The following is a 24,320-nucleotide window of genomic DNA, read 5'->3' as shown; positions in this document are numbered from 1 at the left end:
GCAAAGTGAATTGTACTCTGCCCTCATATTCTAATTTTAACTTGTTAAAGGCATTGTTGAATGTCAGTTTATATTTCCTGTTACCATTACCTCTTCAAAGGACCAAAATATACTAACCCGAAAACCCCAAATATTTCTCCCTTGTGGCTTTTGACTTCCCAAATATCAACAGAGACTAAAAATTGATTTTTTTGGACAATTCAACATTTTTTTGTGCCGACTGCAGTCTTTTGTCTATTTCAATGTAATCTGTAAAGAAACTTTTCTCTGCTGTCAAAGTAACACCAAAACTTTAGAAAAGTGATTAATAAACTGAAGCTGTCTATAGGTTCTAAATTGCACTGTTTCAATTGAAGTATAATAGGCAAAAACATAATATAATATTTGTTATATTAATTCCCTTAAATGCAATATATCTGCACTGCCATGAACCCTTTACATTTTAGCACTGTCTGAAGAAACATCATAAAATGTGTTTTCTCTTAACCTATGATTGGCATTTGGATTAATATTTACTGTTTTCTTTTCCCTCTTTTATATCAGTTATGTTTTCCATTAATACTGACTTTAATTGGTAAAATTTAATGTTTCTTAAGTACTTACACTTTTGTGTGAGGTTACACTGAATTGTCATGGATGGCCATGATAATTGATGATTTGAGGAAGGGATTTAATAGTCATGGTTGTCATTCTGTATTGCTGCATGACAAACTGTACCAAAATTTTGTGACTTTATTTAATAAAACATCATTTATGCTCTCACTGTTTCTGTGGCTTCAGAATCAGATATGGTCTGTCTCTGACTCTCTCAAGGGGCTTCAGTTAAAGTGTCAGCTGATGGATCTGCTTCCAAGCTCCCTCAAATTGTTGTGGGCAGGGTTTAATTTTTCATAAGCTGATGACCAGAATAAGCCCCCAGTTCCTTGTTGTGTGAGTCCCTCAGCAGTTCCTCTGCTGTGGCTCTTGGTTCATCAGAATGACCAAGAAAGGGGTTGGTAGAGTGCTACCAAGATGGAGGTGGTGTCCCTTCCTAAAGTAATTTCAGAAGTGATACCCCATCACTTTTACAAGATTATATTTATTAGAGAGGTCATTAGGGCTAGGTCCAGTGCATGGGAAGGAATTACATATGACTATTAACACCCTATGGCAGAAAGCGAAGAGAAACTAAAGAGCCTCTTGATGAAGGTGGAAGAGGAGAGTGAAAAAGCTGGCTTAAAACTTAACATTCAAAAAACGACCATCATGGTATCTGGTCCCATCACTTCATGACAAATAGATGGGGAAACAGTGGAAACAGTGACAGACTATTTTGGGGGATTCCAGAATCACTGCAGATGGTGACTGCAGCCATGAAATTAAAAGACACTTACTCCTTGGAAGAAAAGCCATGACAAACCTCAAGAGAATATTAAAAAGCAGAGACATTATCTTCGCAACAAAGATCCATATAGTTTAAGCTATAGTTTTTCTAGGAATCATATATGGATGGGAGACTTGGACCATAAAGAAGGCTGAGCACTAAAGAATTGATGCTTTTGAACTGTGGTGTTGGTGAAGACTCTTGAGAGTACCTTGGAGACTAAGCCAGGAGATTAAGTCCCAAGGAGAGTAAGCCAGTCAATCCTAAAGGAAATCAGTCCTGAATATTCATTGGAAGGACTGATGCTGAAGCTCCAATATTTTGGCCACCTGATGTGAAGAGCCAACTCATTAGAAAAGACTGCTGGGAAAGACTGAAGGAAGGAGGAGAGGGGGATGACAGAGGACGAGATGGTTGGATGACATCACTGACTTGATGGACATGAGTTTGAACAAGCTCTGGGGCTGCTGAAGGACAGGGAAGCCTGACGTGCTGCAGTCCATGGGGTCTCAAAGAGTCCGACATGACTGAGCGACTGAACAACAACAAAACACATGAAAGGAAGTTTCATCAAAAATTAAATACCTTATAGTATATAAACACACAAAAACACATTTTTTACCTATCAAGAAAATGCAGATTAAAGCCACACTAAGATATGCCTATCAGAAAGGCTAAAATGAAAAAAATTAGTGACAACACATACGCTAGAGAGGATGAAAGTGTAAAATGGTACAAACACTCTGGAAAACAGCTTGACAGTTTCTGATAAAACTAAAACATCTATTACTTTATTTCCCAGTGGTTGAACTCATGGCCATTTATACTACAGAAATGAAAATTTATGTTCTTACAAAACTATGTATATCAATGTTTATAGCTGCTTTGTCTCTAATAACCAAAAACTGAACACAGCTCAGATGTCTTTCAGTAGGTCAGCAGGGTAAACAAACAGTGGCCCATACTTACCGTGGGATACTCCTCAGAAATAAAAACAAGTAAAAACCCAAACCCAGAGTATGCACACTTACAGCAACTTGGAAATTTTATAGACTATTGCACACAGTGAATGGGTGAAACTGTCAGTCCCTAAAGATTGTATGATGCATCCTTAAACTTTCATAATGTTTTGGTGATGAGAAACTTTTAGAAATGAGAACATTTAGAAGTGGAAATAATTTAGTGGTTTATAAGGAGCGGGAACAAGGTGAAGGACATGAAGATGGTGGGTTGTGTCTTGAGTGGATACACAAACCATATATGTGATAAAACTGTATAGAAAAAACACACAGACAAACAAAATCATTGTTCAGTTGCTTAGTCATGTCCCTATCTTTGCAACTCCATGGACCGCAGCATGCCAGGCTCCTCAGTTCTTCACTATCTCCCAGAGTTTTCTAGATTCATGTTCATTGAGTTGATGATTCTATCTAACCATCTCATCCTCTGCCACCCCCTTCTCCTTTTGCCTTCAGTCTTTCCCAGCATCAAGGTCTTTTCTAATGAGTAGGCTCTTTGCGTCAGGTGGCCAAAGTATTGAAGCTTCAGCTTCAGCAACAGTCTTTCCAATAAATATTCAGGGTTGATTTCCAAATGGGTACAAGCTAAACTGAGAAAATCTGAATAAGGTCAGTGAATTGCTTTGATTTCAGTATCCTGGTTGGGACATTGCACATGGTTTTAGAAGATGTCATCAGTAGGTAAACTTAGTTGACAAGTACATGGGTTATCTTGGTATTGTTTCTTTAACTGTACATGAATTTACAATTATCTCAATAAAAATTCAATTATAAACAAAGTATATACCTTCCTTATTTTGTATTTTCTCTTGATTTCTTAGTTTTTCTGGCTCCAGAATGTAAAAACAAATAACAGAAACCTCTCAACTAACATAGAGAGTCATTAATATTTATTACAAAGTTACATAATAAGGATTGACATTTTAATTGTAAAGTACAGACATTTCAAAATACTAGGCAATAAGGTTGAGTTTACTCAATATTAGAGTGGAAATCTCTCCTGTCTTTAGGGTAGTTGAATTCCCTGTCTAACTTTCAAATGTTTTGCGTTATGGAAACCTCAAATGTGTTTTTAAAATATTCTTTTCCCTTAAGGTTTAGACTCAGGAGTAATTTAAAGGAAATTCCATCCACATGTTATAATTTAATATGTTAGACTTCTTTTTTCTTTTCTTTATTATATTTGATGTCTGAGAACTCTCTTGAACTACTTCTTTCAGGGATCTTTTGGCAAGATTAGACTAAGTCAGAAACCAAAATTTTCAATTTGGATTTCAACATACATCTATAATGTGTAGATTCTGTACCATGCCAAGAATTTTTCTCATTTTGAATCTAAACACCATAAATAGAGAGTTGAAGATAAACAGTGGCATTGAAAGACATTGAAAACAATTCTGGTTGATATTAATTCAGAGTCAGTAAATTTTCTTAATCTTAAATTGTGCTTGATTTTTGAAATTTGTTAGTTTTCTTATTAATTCTTAAAATAATTTTGTGTCTTATCACTTACTGTTTAACAGAAATGAATGTTGAGCAAACTACTGCAACTGCACATCTGCCTCTATTTAACCGGATCTGTCAAGTAATTTTTAATCTACTCTTTTCAAATAGGCCCTGCTCTTTTCTATCATAGCATAAACCGTGCTTAGTAAACATGTAGGATTTGGATGTAAAATATAATCTTAGTGTGTATTAGTGATTATTAATTTCTGGCCTTATAATGAAATGAACATTTACTGAGAGTTTGATAGTCTCTGCAGATTCTGCAGATGCCTTATATTTTTTGAATCTGAAAAAGACTTTATAAGTATGTGAAATAAATCTTGGAAACAATGGTGAAACAGGAATCACTATCCAAAATATACTGAAAGTAACTATGATTTTCCCTTAAGTCTTTGCACCTGTATAATTATAGCTAAAATATATTAACAAAAAAGTGATTTGTCATGAAAGAATCCTTTTCTCCAAGTACTGTTGACATTCCTAAATACACACAAAATTGCAGTCCAAGCTCCTAAATACCACTATTAAAATCATGCACAAGGCAGTTAAAATATATGCTTTCTGTATGTATAGATATGCAAATTTAAATTGTATATACATACACATACACGTGTACACATATATGTATATGAACACATGTACACATGTATATACATAAACACTCACGTATATGGTATATATTTTTGGAGGTGGCTTGTAAAATCACCTTAAGGGTATAGAGGCCTAAATACCTTAATTTTCTTGTTTTGAACAAGCAATTTAAAGCTACGTTGGTAGTGGAAATCTGAGCTCCAAATGATAATCTTGTTTTGAGACTTAGGCTGTGAGAACAGGGCTTGGAGTGTTCACGATCCAGCCATCTTCTTTAAACAGTCCTCCTGGCATTTACAGCTTTCTGTTACAAGTAATGCAGAAAGTGATATTGGCTGCTAAGTTCTGTAACCTTGTGGATGGTTCAGTGGGTTGAAACTAAATTCTTCCCCAAAGACTTCAGTCTTCTTAAATTAAGAGACAATGAGATCACACACATTTGCTGTGGTGTTTGAGTCCGGTGCTGATATTTATCCTGAATGTTTGTGAAAGAAACAATTCAATATAGTGGCAATATTGCTGAACTTTGAGATGAAAGATCTCAATTAAGTCCTTTGTCTTTCACTTATCAGGTTTTTTGACATTGGTCAAGGCACTCATACCTGCTGAACAGACCTTCCATAAGCATCATGTAAAAACATACATTAAAGGTGTTTTTAAAATCATTTTATGTGTATATATATGTATAACATGTATGCATGTGTATGTGTGTATATATATACACACACACACACACATAATTTGGTGGTGCACCTGGTGGTGCAGAGGTTAAAGCATCTGCCTACAATGTGGGAGACCTGGGTTCAATCCCTGGGTAGGGAAGATCCCCTGGAGAAGGAAATGGCAACCCACACCAGTGTTCTTGCCTGGAGTATCCCGTGGACAGAGGAGCTTGGTGGACTACAGCCCACAGGTCTCAAAGAGTCGCACACGACTGAGCGACTTCACTTCACTTCACTCATAATTTATGCCTTTAAAATTTTAAATGCTCAGTGCAGCACATATTGAGATCCAAGGATTTAGGGAAGAATATTCCATTCACAGGTTCAAAGGCAGGAATGAGCAAGGTCTCTTCAAGGATCAGGAAGAAGGTCAGCTTAACCAGATCAAGAAGGGAAAGGGAAGAAAGAGGTAGAAATTGAGGTTTGGGAGGGAGGCTGGAGCCAGATCATGTGAAACTGAGACTGTGATTAAACGTTTTCATTTATTCTAATTGTTATAAGGAGGCAATGGTAAGTTTTAATTAGAGAGTTATACATTTATACTTAAAATTTTTAAAGGATTCTTTGGCTGCTGCATACCAACTAGATAAAGTGTTAGCAGACATTTCAATTGCAGCAATGTTGAGAGAGGAGGTGATTGTTTTCACAAGACAGAGGCAGCAAAGGTGGAGAGAAGTGCTTGGATCTAGGAAATAACATGAAGGAACAAGACAGTAGAACTTGCTGGCTACATGTGGGTCGAAGAGAAACTAGGTTTTTGACTTGAGCTGTTGGATGGATGGTGGTGCCATTTACTGTGACGCTCGTGTGCATAAGTGCTAAGTCGCTTCAGTCGTGTCCCACTCTTCGTGATCCCGCACACTCTTGCCCGCCAGACTTCTCTGTCCAAGGGATTCTCCAGACAAGAATACTGGGGTGAGTTGCCATGCCCTCCTCCATGGGATCTTCCTGACCCAGCGACTGAAGCTGCATCTCCTGTGACTCTTGCACTGTTGGCGAATTCTTTCCCTCGGAGCCACCAGGCAGGCCCTACTGTGATGTTAATAACAGGAAAACTCCCAAATTTGCAGAGGCCTGGGGCTCAAAAGTCCAGTTTGGTCAATGTTAAGGTTGAGATAGAGATTCCAATTAGATGCCAAGTGGAGATATAGAGAAAATTTTGCACTGCATTAGTCTAGAGCTCAGGTGAAATGGAGCAACTAGAGTTAGGAATTTGATGGTCAATGGCAAAGGTGTTCTCTTTAGTGTCATCAGGCTTTGACTCTCCACTATGAGGGAGGAGCAGCAGGGAGAAACAAAGGAGAACAAGTAGGAGGAAGTGCTGAATAATCAGAAGAAGGTGGTGATAAGGAGAACAAAAGACACGTGTTTAAAAAGCAAGGAATTTTCTATTGTTTTGAAAGTTACTGAAGTCACATTAGGCAAGGGAAAAGATGAGTATCTGACTTGGCAATTGTGATCTTGACAATTTTGAAACTTCTGAAGATTACTGTGGCAAAAATTTTGGGTACGAGGCCCTCATTACTCTTACAAAGAGTAACTGCAAATTCAAGGGTTGACAAGTTACTTTTTGAACTCTAGGGGGTGTGAGTTTCTTAAGTCTGGTCTTTCCCTTGTCCAGAATAAAACTTAATCTTGTCCCATCTCTCCTGTATGCTCCCTATAACATAAGATGAATCGATAGTATTGTGATTTCCTTGAGTTGGGCTTTTAAAGACTTTTTGTGTGAACATTCACAAGGGTGAAATTTAATCTCTGCCATCAATATGGTCATAGATCATCACACTGAAAATTAAATTCCAGATCATGTTTAAGAAATAGAGCCTCACAAACAATATCATGCAAGCCTTTGTGTGAATATCGTTTTGCTTTAGTAAGAAGTGTGTGCGTGTATGCTCAGTCACTTCAGTCGTGTCCGACTCTGCGACCTGATGGACTGTAGCCTGCCAAGCTTCTCTCTCCATGGATCCTCCAGGTAAGAATACTGGAGTGGGTTGCCATGCCCTCCTCCAGGGGATCTTTCTGACCCAGGGGTCGAACCCGCATCTACTGCATTTCCTGCATTGCAGGTGGATTCTTTACCACTAAGCCACCCGGGAAGCCTTTAGTAAGAAATAGGGTGAATGAAACAAAGTATTTGGGAATATCATGTATAGATATAGCTCACAAATATGCAGATACATTAGGAAATTTCTGCTTCTGATTTCAACTTTTCCTCTTGGTTTTTGAAGTGGGATAGATTTTAGTTGATTTGGATTATTAATGTAAAGAATATACTGTTGGGAAAATTGAACAGGGGTCACAAAGAGTGGGGTATGACTGAGTGATGAACAGACAGACTAAGAATAAATATTTTTATTAAAAAATTTTATAACTGCATTTCAAAAGTAAATATGACAGCCATTTGGGTTGTATTCTCCAAATTTCATTATTAAGCCTGTGAAAACTTGCTGGTCAGCTGATACAGAGCAATTTGGCAGCTACACACATTCCATCACATGGGTGTGAGAAAATGCTGAATCTTACTGACATGAGAGGAGCTTTCTCTTGCTCACGACAAAGTGGTAACCAGATCCGTGAAGAATTTCTGACTTAGCCACACACATTCTTTAAGAGCAAATGGGAATGACATAAATGGCTTAGGAATTTTGTTTAGGAAATGCATAGCAAAATTGGGATGGTTTGTGGTCTTACTCACCACAAAATGAACATAAATAATGGAAAATATTGATGAATTCTATATTAAAGGAAATTTAACAATTTAAATTATTAAAACAATTTTAACAAAGGAATAGCTTTTAAATAAAGAACAAACAGAAAAAGAAACAAGAAGTCATAGGTCCTCTCAGTACCACTTGGCTTGTCATGAAACTGATAGGAGTTTTTTCATTGGTTCATTTGCTCTCACTTTATGACTTAATAATTAGAATTCTGAGTTCTTTGGTATATGCCCTTCTGGATTTTATTTTAATTAAAAGTTGGCTTAAAGCTCAACATTCAGAAAATGAAGATCATGGCATCTAGTCCCATCATTTCATGGGAAATAGATGGGGAAACAGTGCCAGACTTTATTTTTTGGGGCTCCAAAATCACTGCAGATGGTGATTGCAGCCATGAAATTAAAAGATGCTTATTCCTTGGAAGAAAAGTTATGACCAACCTAGATAGCATATTCAAAAGCAGAGACATTACTTTGCCGACTAAGGTTGGTCTAGTCAAAGCTATGGGTTTTCCTGTGGTCATGCATGGATGTGAGAGTTGGACTGTGAAGAAGGCTGAGCACCGAAGAATTGATGCTTTTGAACTGTGGTGTTGGAGAAGACTCTTGAGAGTCCCTTAGACTGCAAGGAGATCCAACCAGTCCATTCTGAGGGAGATCAGCCCTGGGATTTCTTTGGAAGGAATGATGCTAAAGCTGAAACTCCAGTACTTTGGCCACCTCATGCGAAGAGTTGACTCATTGGAAAAGACTCTGATGGTGGGAGGGATTGGCAGCAGGAGGAGAAGGGGACGACAGAGGATGAGATGGCTGGATGGCATCACGGACTCGATGGACGTGAGTCTGAGTGAACTCCAGGAGTTGATGATGGACAGAGAGGCCTGGTGTGCTGCGATTCATGGGGTCGCAGAGTCGGACACAGCTGAGTGACTGAACTGAACTGAATATTTACAGACACAGCTTTATAGTCCTCTACACAGTCTAATGTCTATGAAATTACCAAATGGTATAAATATTGTTGCCATTGTTCAGTTGCTTAGTTGTGTCGGACTCTTTGCAATTCTATGGATGGCAGCACGCCAGGCTTTCCTGTCCTTCACTTGACAGGAGGCCCTGGAGTCTGCTCAAACTCATGTCCATTGCAATGTAAATTCCAGATTCAGTGTCACCTCCTCACCTTTAGAAGGTGGTAGTATCTTTGACATGACCAGGTTTTTGCTGTTCTTTCCAATAAAATGTTCACCCTGTTAGCCACCTGGAAACACCTGGAAATTGTAGCAAGATTATTCTTACATGAAAATAAATTGACTGGGCTCTCTAGTTCTGCTGCCGCTAATACTAATATCAGTTTTTGGCTCAAAATATCAATGGATATTTTGGCTTATTATTTGGCACTATTAAATTGGATTAGATTACATGAGAAAATTGGGGTAGTTTGTGGTTTCCTTCACTGAAACCTTGAAATAAGCATAAATGCTAAAAAGTGCTAAGGAGTTCAACAAGTGTCGGGCTTCCATACAAATAGATAGTAAGTAGCATAGATTTTATATGTATTGTTAGAAGAAATGTATTTAAGGTATAAGCTCAAATCTTAGATAAAGTATCTTTCTATCTTAATATTTGTTTACAGATGAGATATTTCATAAATATTTTAAACCAGAACTTTCTTGAACCTGATTGATGTCCCCAGTACTACAGAAAAGTAGTTACATTATACTATATCCTCCAAGAAATTCTAAATTATCTGAACGTAAATTTGTACTTGGCAGGCAGACCACTATAAAAACTTCAAGGTAATCAGCCTGCCAAACCCCAGAAATTTTATTTTTCCAAGACTCATTACAAATGATACCTTGGTACGTTATAAAGTGGATTGTGGATTTTGGATCTTTCTTTATGTCTACAAATCACATTCCAAAGAAGTAAGATTGATAAGTTTACCTGTGACCCAAAGGGTTATCCTTTTAATGTGTAACAGTAATTCATTTTTTAGCCTCTAAAAATGTAGAAAACACTGATATCGTCTGAAAATGGTAACAATAATAGCAAGATGCTATGTGGAGAGATTATTCTGAAATATTTTATTTTATAAGAAATGAGGGTTTTCTTTTTAATCATGGAGCATTATCTTAGAAACATTATTTTTCTCAAATAATATTTCCTGAAAACCTAAAGAAAAGACATCTCATTGATATAAAACAGTGATACATGGCTTCAACATTCTAAGGAATAGTAGAAGTTAGAAAGATAGGACAGAGAAGGCAATGGCACCCCACTCCAGTACTCTTGCCTGGAAAATCCCATGGGTGGAGGAGCCTGGTAGGCTGCAGTCTATGGGGCCGCTAAGAGTCGGACAGGACTGAGCAACTTCACTTTCACCTTTCACTTTCATATATTGGAGAAGGAAATGGCAACCCACTCCAGTGTTCTTGCGTGGAGAATACCAAGGATGGGGGAGCCTGGTGGGCTGCTGTCTATGGGGTCGCACAGAGTGGGACACGACTGAAGTGACTTAGCAGCAGCAGCAGTAGAAAGATAGGAAGCAATGAATAGTTGGCTAAGAAAAGACAGGGCTTATCACATGAGTTCCAATTCTTTAAAATAAAGACGATTTCTATTTGATCAAATAATGAAATTTAAATTCAATAATGACTTTTGGAAAACATAAGTATACATGTTTTAAAATGTTTACATTTGTGCTTTTTTTATGCTATACTGATTTTGGAAAATACAGTAAGTTTTATAGGCAATCTGTACATATTTTTTAATATTATTTAGTTGCCTTCTTTGTGCAATCCAAGTCGCCTCTTTTCACTTGTATAATGATACGTTTTTCTGTGGGTTGACTCCTTCTGAGTATCTGACTTGGACTGGGACCAAGTATGATCTGCATCAGGACCCTCAGCCCTAGTTTCTTCATATCTGGGATAGAGATAATTATAGTACTGAACATTTCACTTAATAATATTCATATGTTATAAAAATTGAGATTATACCCCCTTATTCCATGATATTCAGACCTTTTTTTATAAATCACATTTATCTGCTGCTATCCCTAATCTTTAAGCACAGCTTTTCGCCTGCATTGTGGGAGGTCTGGATTCGATCTCTGGGTTGGGAAGATCCCTTGGAGAAGAGAAGGCTACACACTCCAGTATTCTGGCCTGGAGAATCCCATGGACTAGTATTTGTGCAAGTATTTCCTGCTTCTATATGATTCTAAAATCTTGAATTCACATCAACAAATGTAGACTATAAATGTCTGTATAATTTAATAGTGTGTATGGATTTTTAAAATATTGTATTTTAAAAATATTGTGGGCAACACTTGATCTATCTTGATGTGATGTTATATTGTCATTCTCTGTAATTATTTCATTTACCTCACTATCACAACTGCAGTCTTCCCATTTAATATTTAGTGTTCTCTTGCAAAACACTCCTAAAAATATATTGTATTTTTCTGCTTTGACCCATACAAATTGCATAGGTCTTCATGCTAATCACTTGTGCATGTTTAACAGGCCACACTTTTATAGTGCAATATGATGTTTTACTTTCCTGAATATTAAAAACTGGTTCTTCTTTTTCTCTTTTTATCACAGTGAATGGCGTCATGTATATAGCAACAAATGTTCCTTAACATTATCTTTAGTATATGAATCAATCTATTTTCTCCTTGCTTATGGCTTTTGTTAACATTATTGCATGTGCATTAGAGATCCTATACTTCTTAGGAAAAAAAAAAAAAAACAAGACAGGCTTCATTTAGAATTCATTTCCTATAGGCTAATGGAAAGCAATAAGTATAAACAATAAAACAAAAATCTCTTTGGACATGGTTTTCTTCTGCTCTGATAAAGTAACTTCTGCCAAAAATGCTTTTATTTCTGGTTCACCTCATTCTTCTGATAACATAAGACATCGTATGAGAGAGACTTTTTTCCATACGTAGGTGTGTGTTAAATCACAATACACTGCTTATTTCTTTCAAAGAGAGTTAAAATATGTGATGGTTAGCTTGATTGGTTGGTGTTGGTAATTAGCAATATCCCAAGATGGCAGAAGACATGTCACTATCACAGAGGAGGCCAAATGGAGGATCTCAGATGTAGGGCTTCCAGGGGGTGGGAGAGAGGCAAGCATAGGTCCCACGAGCTGCTACCTGAAGGATGGGGTGGTGGGCATGTGGGGAGAGGGGACCAGGCTCCTGCCTAGCAATTGGGTTGCACCGAGATCGCTGAGGCGAGGTTTGTGCAAGGAACAGACACATGGGTGTGTCAAAGGGTGGCCAAAGCCCGGAGCAGTGGACAAGGCCAGACCTTGCAGCTCCTTTAAGCAATGAGGACAATGAATTCACTCGAAACACATCAGAATCAGCCGACTACTTGTAGGATGGTTTAATGGGAGCTATCTGAACATAAAAATATCCAGAATGGAACTCTGCCCAACGTATTTGTGAATTAACCTAAAAGATGATCTCACCAGAGTGGATATGGAAAGGCATTGGCCCTGGATTCAAAGTTCCTTAATTCCCCAAATGGACTGACCTCTTCCTTTTTTATCTTTCCTTTTATTTTTTCTTTAAGTTTTTCCTTAATAAAGTATAGCTTATTTATAATATTGGGTTAGTTTTAGGTACACAGCCAAGTGATTTAGTTATATGTATATGCATGTATTTTTTCAGATGATTTTCCACTATACATTGTTATAAAATATTCAGTATTCTTCCCTGTGTTATACAGTAAGTTCTGGTTGCTTATCTGTTTTATGTATAGTAGTTTGTGTTGTTAATCCCATACTCCTTATTTTTTCCTTTGGCTCTCTTTTCACTTGTATAATGATACGTTTTTCTGTGGGTTGACTCCTGAGTATCTGACTTGGACTGGGACCAAGTCTGACCTGCATCAGGACCCTCAGCCCCAGTTTCTTCATATCTGGGATAGAGATAATTATAGTACTGAACATTTCACTTAATAATACTCATATGTTATAAAAATTAAGATTATACCCCCTTATTCCATGATATTCAGACCTTTTTTATAAATCACATTTATCTGTTGCTATCCCTAATCTTTAAGCACAGCTTTTAGCCTGCATTGTGGGAGGTCTGGATTCAATCCCTGGGTTGGGAAGATCCCTTGGAGAAGAGAAAGCTACCCACTCCCGTATTCTGGCCTGGAGAATCCCGTGGACTACAGTCCATGGACTTGCAAAGAGTCAGACATGACTGAGCAACTTTCACTTTCACTTTTCTCTTTCAAAAGAGAGGGAAGGAGGGAACTTGCTTGGCAGTCCAGTGGTTAAGGCCCTTGCTTCCAGTACTAGGGTCATGTGTTTGATCCATGGTGGGGGAACTAAGATCCTGAATGCCACATAATGCGGCCAATTATTTTTTAAAAACTAAACAAAATAAAGGAAAGAAACTGAAAAAATTAAATAGTACAACTGTCCATGGTGACATATGTGTGTGACTTGTGTAGCACTGAGAATAACAGTCACCTTGCCTGCGCTAGCCAATCTGTACGCAGTTTCCCACTTAATGGTCACAGGAACTCAACAAGGCACATGATAATTCTGTTTTCCTTTACAAATAAGGATATGAGTCAAAGAAAATTTATGTGATTTGCCCATGATCACCTACCTAGAAAATGACAGTCAGAACTCGCACCAATAGACTCTGGAGTCCAATGTCTCACACATAAAACTCCTCATGGGCAAGAAATATTACGTTTAGTAATATAGTCTATACATTGTAGACCCATCAAATTTTATTAATATGGCTATATACTGCATTCAAAACTACTTGCAGTAATCATGGCAGCCTGATATTTTTAAAAACAGCTTTATTGAGGTATCACTGGTATAAAATACTGCATGTATTTACTGTACACAATTTGATGAGCTTGGCTCTATGTGTGCACTCATGAAAGCATCATTTTCAAGATAATAAACATGTCCATCACCTCTAAGAGTTACCTGGTGCTCCCCACTCCTTTTTTTTTGTGTGGTTAAAAACTATGCAAAAATCAATATAATAAACCAGATTCAAAAGCATTAGAATATTTTCCCATATATCAAAGGCTCTGTGCTACAAACACTGACAAATGATTTCAGTCATCTGAAATAAAATATGAACATTAGGTACAAATGTATAGAGAAAATGAGTGCTTTAATAAATACACATAAGGATTACATATCCCCACGTAAACTTGCTTGAGAAACACTTTAGGACAGGAAATATTGTTCAAGTTTCACATCTGACTAAACAAAATTGAGTGGGTTCAATTTTGTTTAGTCAGATGTGAAAAAATACAGAGTTAATTGACAGGTAAGATCTCCAAGTACCAGAATCCAATTATCAAGTCATCAAAAACTAGTGAGACAAACCAAAGGTGAAACACCCCAAGACACATGTTAATCAAATTAATAAAGAACAAATATTAAAAGCAGCAAGGGGAAAACAACAAATAACACACAAGGGGATTCCCATAAGGATAACAGCTGATCTTTCAATAGAAATTCTTCAAGCCAGGAGGGAATGGCAGGACATACTTAAAGTGATGAAAGAAAATAACCTACAGCCCAGATTACTGTACCCAGCAAGGAGCTCATTCAAATATGAAGGAAAAATCAAAAGCTTTACAGACAAGCAAAAGCTGAGAATTCAGCACCACCAAACCAGCTCTCCAACAAATGCTAAAGGATCTTCTCTAGACAGGAAACACAAAAAGGGTGTATAAACTCGAACCTAAAACAATAAAGTAAATGGTAACGGGATCATACTTATCAATAATTACCTTAAACGTAAATGGGTTGAATGCCCCAACCAAAAGATAAAGACTGGCTGCATGGATACAAAAACAAGACCCCTATATATGTTGTCTACAAGAGACCCACCTCAAAACAGGAGACACATACAGACTGAAAGTGAAGGGCTGGAAAAAGATATTCCACACAAATAGAGACCAAAAGAAAGCTGGAGTAGCAATACTCATATCAGATAAAATAGACCAATACAGTATTGTAAAGTAAAATAAAGTAAAAAATAAAAATTAAATAAATAAATAAAGAAAATAGACTTTAAAACAAAGGCTGTGAAAAGAGACAAAGAAGGATACTACATAATGATCAAAGGATCAATCCAAGAAGAAGATATAACAATTATAAATATATATGCACCCAACATAGGAGCACCACAATACATAAGACAAATGTTAACAAGTATGAAAGGGGAAATTAACAATAACACAATAATAGTGAGAGACTTTAATACCCCACTCACACCTATGGATAGATCAACTAAACAGAAAATTAACAAGGAAACACAAACTTTAAATGATACAATAGACCAGTTAGACCTAATTGATATCTATAGGACATTTCACCCCAAAACAATGAATTTCACCTTTTTCTCAAGTGCACACAGAAACTTCTCCAGGATAGATCACATCCTGGGCCATAAATCTAGCACTGGTAAATTAAAAAAAAATTGAAATCATTCCAAGCATCTTTTCTGACCACAATGCAGTAACATTGATCTCAATTATAGGAGAAAAACTATTAAAAATTCCAACATATGGAGGCTGAACAACATGCTGCTGAATAACCAATAAATCACAGAAAAAATAAAAAAAGAAATAAAAATATGTATAGAAATGAATGAAAATGAAAAAACAACAACCCCAAACCTGTGGGACACTGTAAAAGCAGTGCTAAGGGGAAGATTCATAGCAATACAGGCATACCTCAAGAAACAAGAAAAAAGTCAAATAAACAACCTAATCTAAACCTAAAGCAACTAGAAAAGGAAGAAATGGAGAACCCCAGAGTTAGTAGAAGGAAAGAAATCTTAAAAATTAGGGCAGAAATAAATGCAAAAGAAACAAAAGAGTCATAGCAAAAATTAACAAAACCTAAAGCTGGTTCTTTGAAAGGATAAATAAAATTGACAAACCATTAGCCAGACTCATCAAGAAACAAAGGGAGAAAAATCAAATCAATAAAATTAGAAATGAAAATGGAGAGATCACAACAGACAACACAGAAATACAAAGGATCATGACACTACTATCAGCAATTATATGCAAATAAAATGGACAATGTGGAAGAAGTGGACAAATTCTTAGAAAAGTACAACTTTCCAAAAATGAACCAGGAAGAAATAGAAAATCTTAACAGACCCATCACAAGCATAGAAATTGAAACTGTAATCAGAAATCTTCCAGAAAACAAAAGCCCAGGTCCAGATGGCTTCACACCTGAATTCTACCAAAAACTTGGAGAAAAGCTAACACCTATCCTACTCAAACTCTTCCAGAAAATTGCAGAGGAAGGTAAACTTCCAAACTCATTCTATGAGGCCACCATCACCCTAATACCAAAACCTGACAAAGATGCCACACAAAAAAAGAAATCTATAGGCCAATATCATTGATGAACATAGACGCAAAAATCCTTAACAAAATTCTCGCAATCAGAATCCAACAACATATTAAAAAGATCATACACCATGACCAAGTGGGCTTTATCCCAGGGATGCAAAGATTCTTCAGTATTCACAAATCAATCAATGTAATACACCACATTAACAAACTGAAAAATAAAAGACATATGATCATCTCATTTTATGAAGAGAAAGCCTCTGACAAAATTCTACATCCATTTATGACAAAAACCCTCCAGAAAGCAGGAATAGAAGGAACATACCTCAACATAATAAAAGCTATATATGACAAACCCACAGCAAACATTATCCTCAATGGTGAAAAATTGAAAGCATTTCCCCTAAAGTCAGGAACAAGACAAGGGTGCCCACTCTCACCACTACAATTCAACATAGTTTTGGAAGTTTTGGCCACAGCAATCAAAGCAGAAAAAGAAATAAAAGGAATCCAGATTGGAAAAGAAGAACTAAAACTCTCACTGTTTGTAGATGACATGATTCTCTACATAGAAAACCTTAAAGACTCCACCAAAAAATTACTAGAGCTAATCAATGAGTATAGTAAAGTTGTAGGATATAAAATCAACACACAGAAATCCTTTGCATACCTATACACTAACAATGAGAAAACAGAAAGAGAAATTAAGGAAACAATTCTATTCACCATTGCAATGAAAAAAAAAAACTTAGGAATATATCTACCTAAAGAAACTAAAGACCTATATATAGAAAACTATAAAACACTGGTGAAAAGAAATCAAAGAGGACACTAATAGATGGAGAAATATACCATGTTCACGGATCAGAAAAATCAATATAGTGAAAATGAGTATACTACCCAAAGCAATCTATAGATTCAATGAAATCCCCATCAAGCTGCCAGTGGTATTTTTTACAGAGCTAGAACAAATAATTTCACAATTTGTATGGAAATACAAAAAATCTCGAATAGCCAAAGCAATCTTGAGAAACAAGAATGGAACTGGAGGAACCAAACTGCCTGACTTCAGGCTCTACTACAAAGCCACAGTCATCAGGACAGTATGGTACTGGCACAAAGACAGAAATATAGACCGATGGAACAAAATAGAAAGCCCAGAGATAAATCCACACATATATGGACACCTTATCTTTGACAAAGGAGGCAAGAATATACAATGGAGAAAAGACAATCTCTTTAACAAGTGGTGTTGGGAAAACTGGTTAACCACTTTTAAAAGAATGAAACTAGAACACTTTCTAACACCATACTCAAAAATAAATGCAAAACGGATTAAAGATCTAAACATAAGACCAGAAACTGTAAAACTCCTAGAGGAGAACATAGGCAAAACACTCTGAAACATAAATCACAGCAGGATCCTCTATGTCTCATCTCCCAGAATATTGGAAATAAAAGCAAAAATAAACAAATGGGACCTAATTAAAATTAAAAGCTTCTGCACAACAAAGGAAACGATAAGCAAGGTGAAAAGACAGCCTTCTGAATGGGAGAAAATAATAGCAAATGAAGCAACTGACAAAGAGCTAATCTCAAAAATATAGAAGCAACTCCTGCAGCAAAATTCCAGAAAAATAAATGACCCAGTCAAAAAATGGGCCAAAGATCTAAATAGATATTTCTCCAAGGAAGACATACAGATGACTAACAAACACATGAAAAGATGCTCAACATCACTCATTATCAGAGAAATGCAAATCAAAATCACAATAAGGTACCATTTCACGCCAGTCAGAATGGCTGCTATCCAAAAGTCTGCAAGCAATAAATGCTGGAGAGGGTGTGGAGAAAAGGGAACCCTCATACACTGTTGGTGGGAATGCAAACTAGTACAGCCACTATGGAGAACAGTGTGGAGATTCCTTAAAAACTGGAAATAGAACTGCCTTATGACCCAGCAATCCCACTACTGGGCATACACACCAGAGAAACCAGAATTGAAAGAGACATGTGTACCCCAGTGTTCATCGCAGCACTATTTATAATAGCCAGGACATGGAAATAACCTAGATGTCCATCAGCAGATGAAGGGATAAGCAAGTTGTGGTACATATACACAATGGAGTATTACTCAGCCATTAAAAAGAATTCATTTGAATCACTTCTAATGAGGTGGGTAAAACTGGAGCCGATTATAAAGAGTGAAGTAAGCCAAAAATAAAAACACCAATACAGTATACTAACGCATATATATGGAATTTAGAAAGATGGTAATGATAACCCTGTATGTGAGGCAGCAAAACAGACACAGATGTATAGAACAGTCTTTTGGACTCTGTGGGAGAAGGCGAGGGTGATTTGGGAGAATGGCATTGAAGCATGTGTAATATCATATATGAAATGAATTTCCAGTCCAGGTTCTATGCATGATACTAGATGCTTGGGGCTGATGCACTGGGATGAGCCAGAGGGATGGTATGGGGAGGGAGGAGGGAGGGGGGTTCAGGATGGCGAACAAGGGTATACCCGTGGTGGATTCATGTTGATGTATGGCAAAACCAATACAATATTGTAAAGTAATTAACCTCCAATTAAAATAAACAAATTTCCTTTAAAAAATAAATAAATAAATAAAAATTTTAATAAAAGTTAATGAGACATTTTAAGGATATTACAATTTTATGATACTGATTTATTTTTTAAAATAGTAAGGTTAAATTTAAGTTTAATATGTTGAAATAAATTTTCTGTATTCATTTGTAAATTTCTACTAAAAGAAATACAGCATTAAATATTTATATGTATAAAATATATACATACAGATACCAAGGTGGTTCAGTGGTAAAGAATCCACCTGCCAATGCAGGAGAAATAGGGCACAGTCTCAGGGTCAGGAAGATCCCCTGGAGAAGGAAATGGGAACCCACTCCAGTATTCTTGCCTGGAGAATCCCACAGACAGAGGAGCCTGGCAGGCTACAGTCCATGGTGTTGCAAATAAACGGACACAAGTGAGCAAGTGATACATGCTTGTAATTAAGAGTTCTCTTTTTTTTTTTTTTTAAATATTGGTCTTAGTTTACTAAAGGTCCAAGAAACTTGGTCAGGTATATTACCATTGCCTCTGAATTACAGTGAATGAAAGGAACATTTACTCCAAGTCAGCACTAATTCAAATATGATTGGACATATACTAATGCTAACAAAAATAATTACCATGAATCTGTATTATTATCATAAATACTATAATAAGGAGTGAATTGGTTTGGCATCTCTACAGAATACTTATTAAAATGTGGTTGTTTCTTTTTACTACAACTGAAAGTAATATGCATTTAATATTATATTGTCTGGTTTTTCCAGTGAATCAAAGTTTATTTTGTAACTTAATCGAGATAATGAAACCCCTTCAGTTGATTAAATAGATGGTTCATTAAAAGGCAGTTTATGATCTATAACTATATAAAAGGAAATGAAAAAGGGAGTAACTAATGTCATGAATATAAAATGTTATCTAAGATTATTTACACCAGAAAAAATGTTCTTTGATAATAAAAATGGGTAATCTTATATAAACACAGAACTTTATGAACTTGTAAATTAACCTGCATGTTCTGAGCATTTATTTTAAAGAACACATTCCACTTGCTAAAATCTTTAATGTGGCTATGTTGCTACATAGAATAAGGTAATGGGTGTACATACTGATAAGAAAGGTTTGCATTTACCAATTAATTTGTCTTTGCTATTTATACTTGAAACTTTTAAATTCCCTTTTAAAGCTTTGAAATTGCTGAGACTCTGTTCAATGTCATCTGTGATGCCTCTAAATTTCTGAAGAACAGTCCATCATTTCTTTAGCAGTGTTCCCTAGAGGACCCTGTAAACACCCTAGGAAGCTAACATTGATTTGACACATAAAGTAATACTAAATTTGATTTAAAATATATTTATAGGCGTATTTTAAATTTAGACTATAAAATCTTTAAGGACAAAGACTACATCTTACTCATAATATTTCATTTTTTGAACTTATAATGATATGAGCCATGGTAGGAAATTAATTCATGTATCAGTTAGTCATTATGACTGCAAGTAACAGAAAAGTCATCATAGCTTAAATAAATACGGGTAATCATTCTCACATAGCAAGGAGACTAGAGCCATGGCTTCTATGTTCCATGCTGTAGCGCCATCATTACATCAGGTGCTTTCTCTCCTGTTCCACCATTTTTAACGTTACAGGGCACCTTTTACACTTGCTGTCTTTCTAGTTCATGGCCTTGTTCAGGTAGGAAGAAGGCAGAAGGAAAGGGTTCTCATTCTCATATTTTCACATTTTTCTAGCAGATTTCCCCTCACATCTCATCAGCCAGAACCAAGTCATATGTTGCTTTAAGAGTTAAATGGGGGTCTGTCATGGAAGACTTAGATGATTTAGCCCCTCCTGAGATGAAATAGGGTTTTACCCTTCCAGAGATCAGTAGCTTCTGCCTTCTACTTGAACAAATCGTGCTTTAGTTAGCAGGGAAAAGGGGACCATTGAGCAGTTAATGGTCAATGTGTGTTGCAATAAATATTACCTGAAAAGGACCGGATTTATTAAAATGAATTATTTGTGTCCCACGCTAGCCCCAATTGGGTCTCTACATATTTATTTGTATTTGTTCGGCAAAATTAAATGGGAGTAATTTCTGTTTCTTTGAGGAGAATTACGAACGCACGAATTCCTCTATATTTTTAGTTACTGTGGAAAGAAAAACATGCAGTGTTGAAAAGATGCCTTGTTTCTGTCAACTTAAGGTAGGTCTTGCTCTTATCATTGAAGAAGAAATTCAAATGCAATTATGTTCCCTGTCTTTTCTTAGGCCTGAAAAGATAAACATGAATTTAGATTCCATTCATCGGTTAATCGAGGAAACACACCTCTTCGGCATGCAGCAGTCGGGGTTGGTTAGATCATCGTGCGACCTGGCGGCACCTGCCCCGGCCCGCGGGGACCCCCGCAGCTCCTGTCCGTCTCCTCTCGGGCCGCAGTCTCCTGCCGCCCTCAGTGGCCATGCTCCCTCCTGGAGCACCAGCGAGTGGGATATCGGCGCTGAGCTTCGCCTGCGGGAGCTGGAGGAGGTCAAGGCCCGCGCCGCTCAGATGGAGAACACCATGCGGTGGTGGTCGGACTGCACTGCTAACTGGAGGGAAAAGTGGAGTAAAGTTCGAGCCGAAAGGAACAGCGCCAGGGAGGAAGGCAGGCAACTCAGAATCAAGTTAGACATGGCCGTGAAAGAGCTGAGTGCTCTGAAAAAGAAGCAGCCTTTGCCTCATCCGGCGGAGGCCACCCAGGACCGAAAGCTTCCTGGTTTCCCCGAAGTGGCCCGTGCACAGAGAGACCCATTGCAAATTGGTTCCAAAACGTGTGAGTCCATCAGAGAGTGTTTGGGAAAAAGAGAATTTCCCACCAAGGAGAACGCAAATAGTAAGGTCAGGAGAAGAATCCAGAGATTGTGTGCATATGTGAATGCTGTGTCTAGTCACAAGGAGGGGCGGGAAGATAGCAAAGCCATCTGGATTTGTTGTTTCGGCTGCTAGAACAAAAGACCACAAACTGGGTGACATCAGAAATAGAAATTTATTTTCTCACCATTCTAGAGGCTAGAAGTCTGAAATCAAAGTGTTAGCAGGGCTGGCTTCCACTGAGTCCTTCTTCCTTGGCTATCAGACAGTCATCTTCTCCCAGTGTTTTCACACCCATTTTCCTCTGTATGTGTCTATTGACCAAATTTCCTCCTCTTTAAAAAAAAAACAACAAAATTTTTTATTGAGTTATAGTTGATTTACAATATTGTGTTAATTCCTACTGTACAGAAAAGTGATTCAGTTTTACATATACATGCGTTGTTTTTCCTAACAATCTCTAGGTCCATCCATGTTGCTGCAGATGGCATTATTTCATTATTTTTAATGGTTGAGTAATATTCCCTTGTATACATGTATCTTCTTTATCCATGACTCTGTCGAGGGATATTTAGGTTGGTTCCATGTCTTACCTATTGTAAACAGTGCTGTAATGAACATTGGGGTGCATGTATCATTTGGGGCATGTTTTTCTCTGGCTATATTAACAGGAGTGGGATTGCAGGGTCATGTGGTAATCTGATAAATACTGGGCTTCCCTTCTGGCTCAGCTGGTAAAAGAATCCGTTTGCAATGCAGGAGACCTGGGTTCAATCCCTGGGTTGGGAAGATTCTCCGGAGAAGGGCATGACTACTCACTCCAGTATTCTGGCCTGGAGAATTCCATGGACTGTATAGTTCATGGGGTTGCAAAGAGTTGGACTGGACTAAGCCATTTTCACTTTCACTTTCTTTCATTAACAACTCACAGAACATGCTTAAGGAAACTAGGAGTTCATGTTATCTCTTTAAATCGTTTATACTATTTACTGTTTATATTATTACTCCTTTCTATTTAATTCTACCTCTAAAACAAAAAAATAATATCTTGCTCTTCTATGATTCCATCTAAAATGTTAAGCTTTTCCATGATGTATAGGGTTTATGGTAGATATAATGTCGACTTCATTGTAAATGAAAACTTTTAAAACACTGTGGGGATACTTGTTTTATTAAAATAAGGTAGGACACTGAAAGGGAAAAAAAGCCTGAGAAATTATAAGTTAAACTTTGACCATATACCACTTTAAGAGAATGATAAATAAATGAAAATAAAAATTTGATGTTGAATCATAACATTTTATTTCTATTCAAATATTTTTTTTCATGATTTCTCTACATTGAATTTTAAAATCAACACTAATCATTGTTTTTGTTGTTTTTTCTTTCAGGAAGGGAGTTTAATTATTGACCCATTAAAATTAAGTGAGGGGATGAAACTCAGTCTAGACTGTCCTGATTTATTCAAGAATGGCATTTCTGAAAATTGTACAGTGAGACCTGGATTAAGACTGCAGGCAATAAATCTGCCTCTGGAGAATGAAGTGCCTGAAATTTCAGCTTTGCAGGGGCATTTGGATGATTTCCAAAAAGTCTTATGGAAAGAAAGGGAGTAAGTACTAATCACTGTCTTCCTTAATCAAGTCTGTCTTTCAGACTTCTTAAAATTATGAAGTCTTGTAAACTGGCCATTTGGTAAAGTATTTTACCTATGACTAAAATATTAATTACTAATATTTAAAAATGTGTTGCATGATATTGTCCATGAGGCTCTATTTCTTAAACATGATCTGGAAATTAATTTTCAGTGTGACAATCTATGACCATATTGGTGGCAGAGATTAAAATTCACCATTTTGAATTTTGAAAAGTTACAACATGTTAGTTTTTATCTTTTTTTATCTTAGCCTTGTTCTCATCATCTCTGGTAGATTCACGTTTATTATATTTGAATTACTAACGTATATGGTTAACATAGCCTATGTACTATCTAACTTTTACAGCACTCAGATTTCAGTGAGTCAGTAAAGTTGGATAACGTTAATATTCATAATGGTCAGCTCACAATTTTGTGAGGTATTGATTGCCAAAAAAAGATGCTTTCTTCGTTGACCATTTGGGGTATAGAGGAAGGACACTAGACTTGAGATTAATATACCCTGACATTCATCTTGTTTTGACATACTCTAAATATGTGACATTGGATTAACCAAGAGTGTGCTATTGTCAGCGTCATAAAAATATGGATAGTGACGCCTGTGTTCCAACGGTCTATTGTTTCATAACAGAATTTCCCAAATGATGATTATTATTGAGATAGCAGTCACCAGGTATTCTGCTCATGAATCTTGAGCATGAATCTGTATGGACAGCTCATCTCTTGCTACATGTGTCTTCAGCTGGAATGGCTCAAAGGACGGGGTGACTTTAGGTGTGTGGGGGTGTAGTGTATCATCTGAAGCCTCACTTACTCCCAGATCTGGCAGTTGATCTTTTTTTCTCCTCTGGGTCTTAGTTGGAACATCTTCATGTGGCCTATTTGTGTGGCCACTTGGCTCCCTCG

The 24,320-nt window shown here is 36.9% G+C and overlaps 1 protein-coding gene across 7 annotated transcripts in view; it reads left to right on the top strand.

The window, feature by feature from the left end:
• CCDC102B (coiled-coil domain containing 102B) overlaps positions 1-24,320 on the top strand; it is a 357,152-nt gene that overhangs the window by 34,843 nt on the left and 297,989 nt on the right. For all 7 annotated transcript variants that reach the window (XR_011252448.1, XM_069569169.1, XM_069569171.1 and 4 more), the window contains exons 2-3: positions 21,175-21,784; positions 23,149-23,369. Coding sequence is in view for 6 of the 7 variants with exons in the window: in XM_069569169.1 (XP_069425270.1) it covers positions 21,191-21,784; positions 23,149-23,369 (815 nt within the window). In the remaining variant the exon portion in view is untranslated. The remainder of the gene's footprint in view (positions 1-21,174; positions 21,785-23,148; positions 23,370-24,320) is intronic.

The sequence above is a fragment of the Ovis canadensis genome, chromosome 23 (assembly GCF_042477335.2).
Source record: "Ovis canadensis isolate MfBH-ARS-UI-01 breed Bighorn chromosome 23, ARS-UI_OviCan_v2, whole genome shotgun sequence".
Classification (NCBI taxonomy): Eukaryota; Metazoa; Chordata; class Mammalia; order Artiodactyla; family Bovidae; genus Ovis; species Ovis canadensis.
The sequence above is the reverse complement of the archived record's forward strand: the minus strand, read 5'-3'. Positions and strand labels throughout refer to the sequence as shown.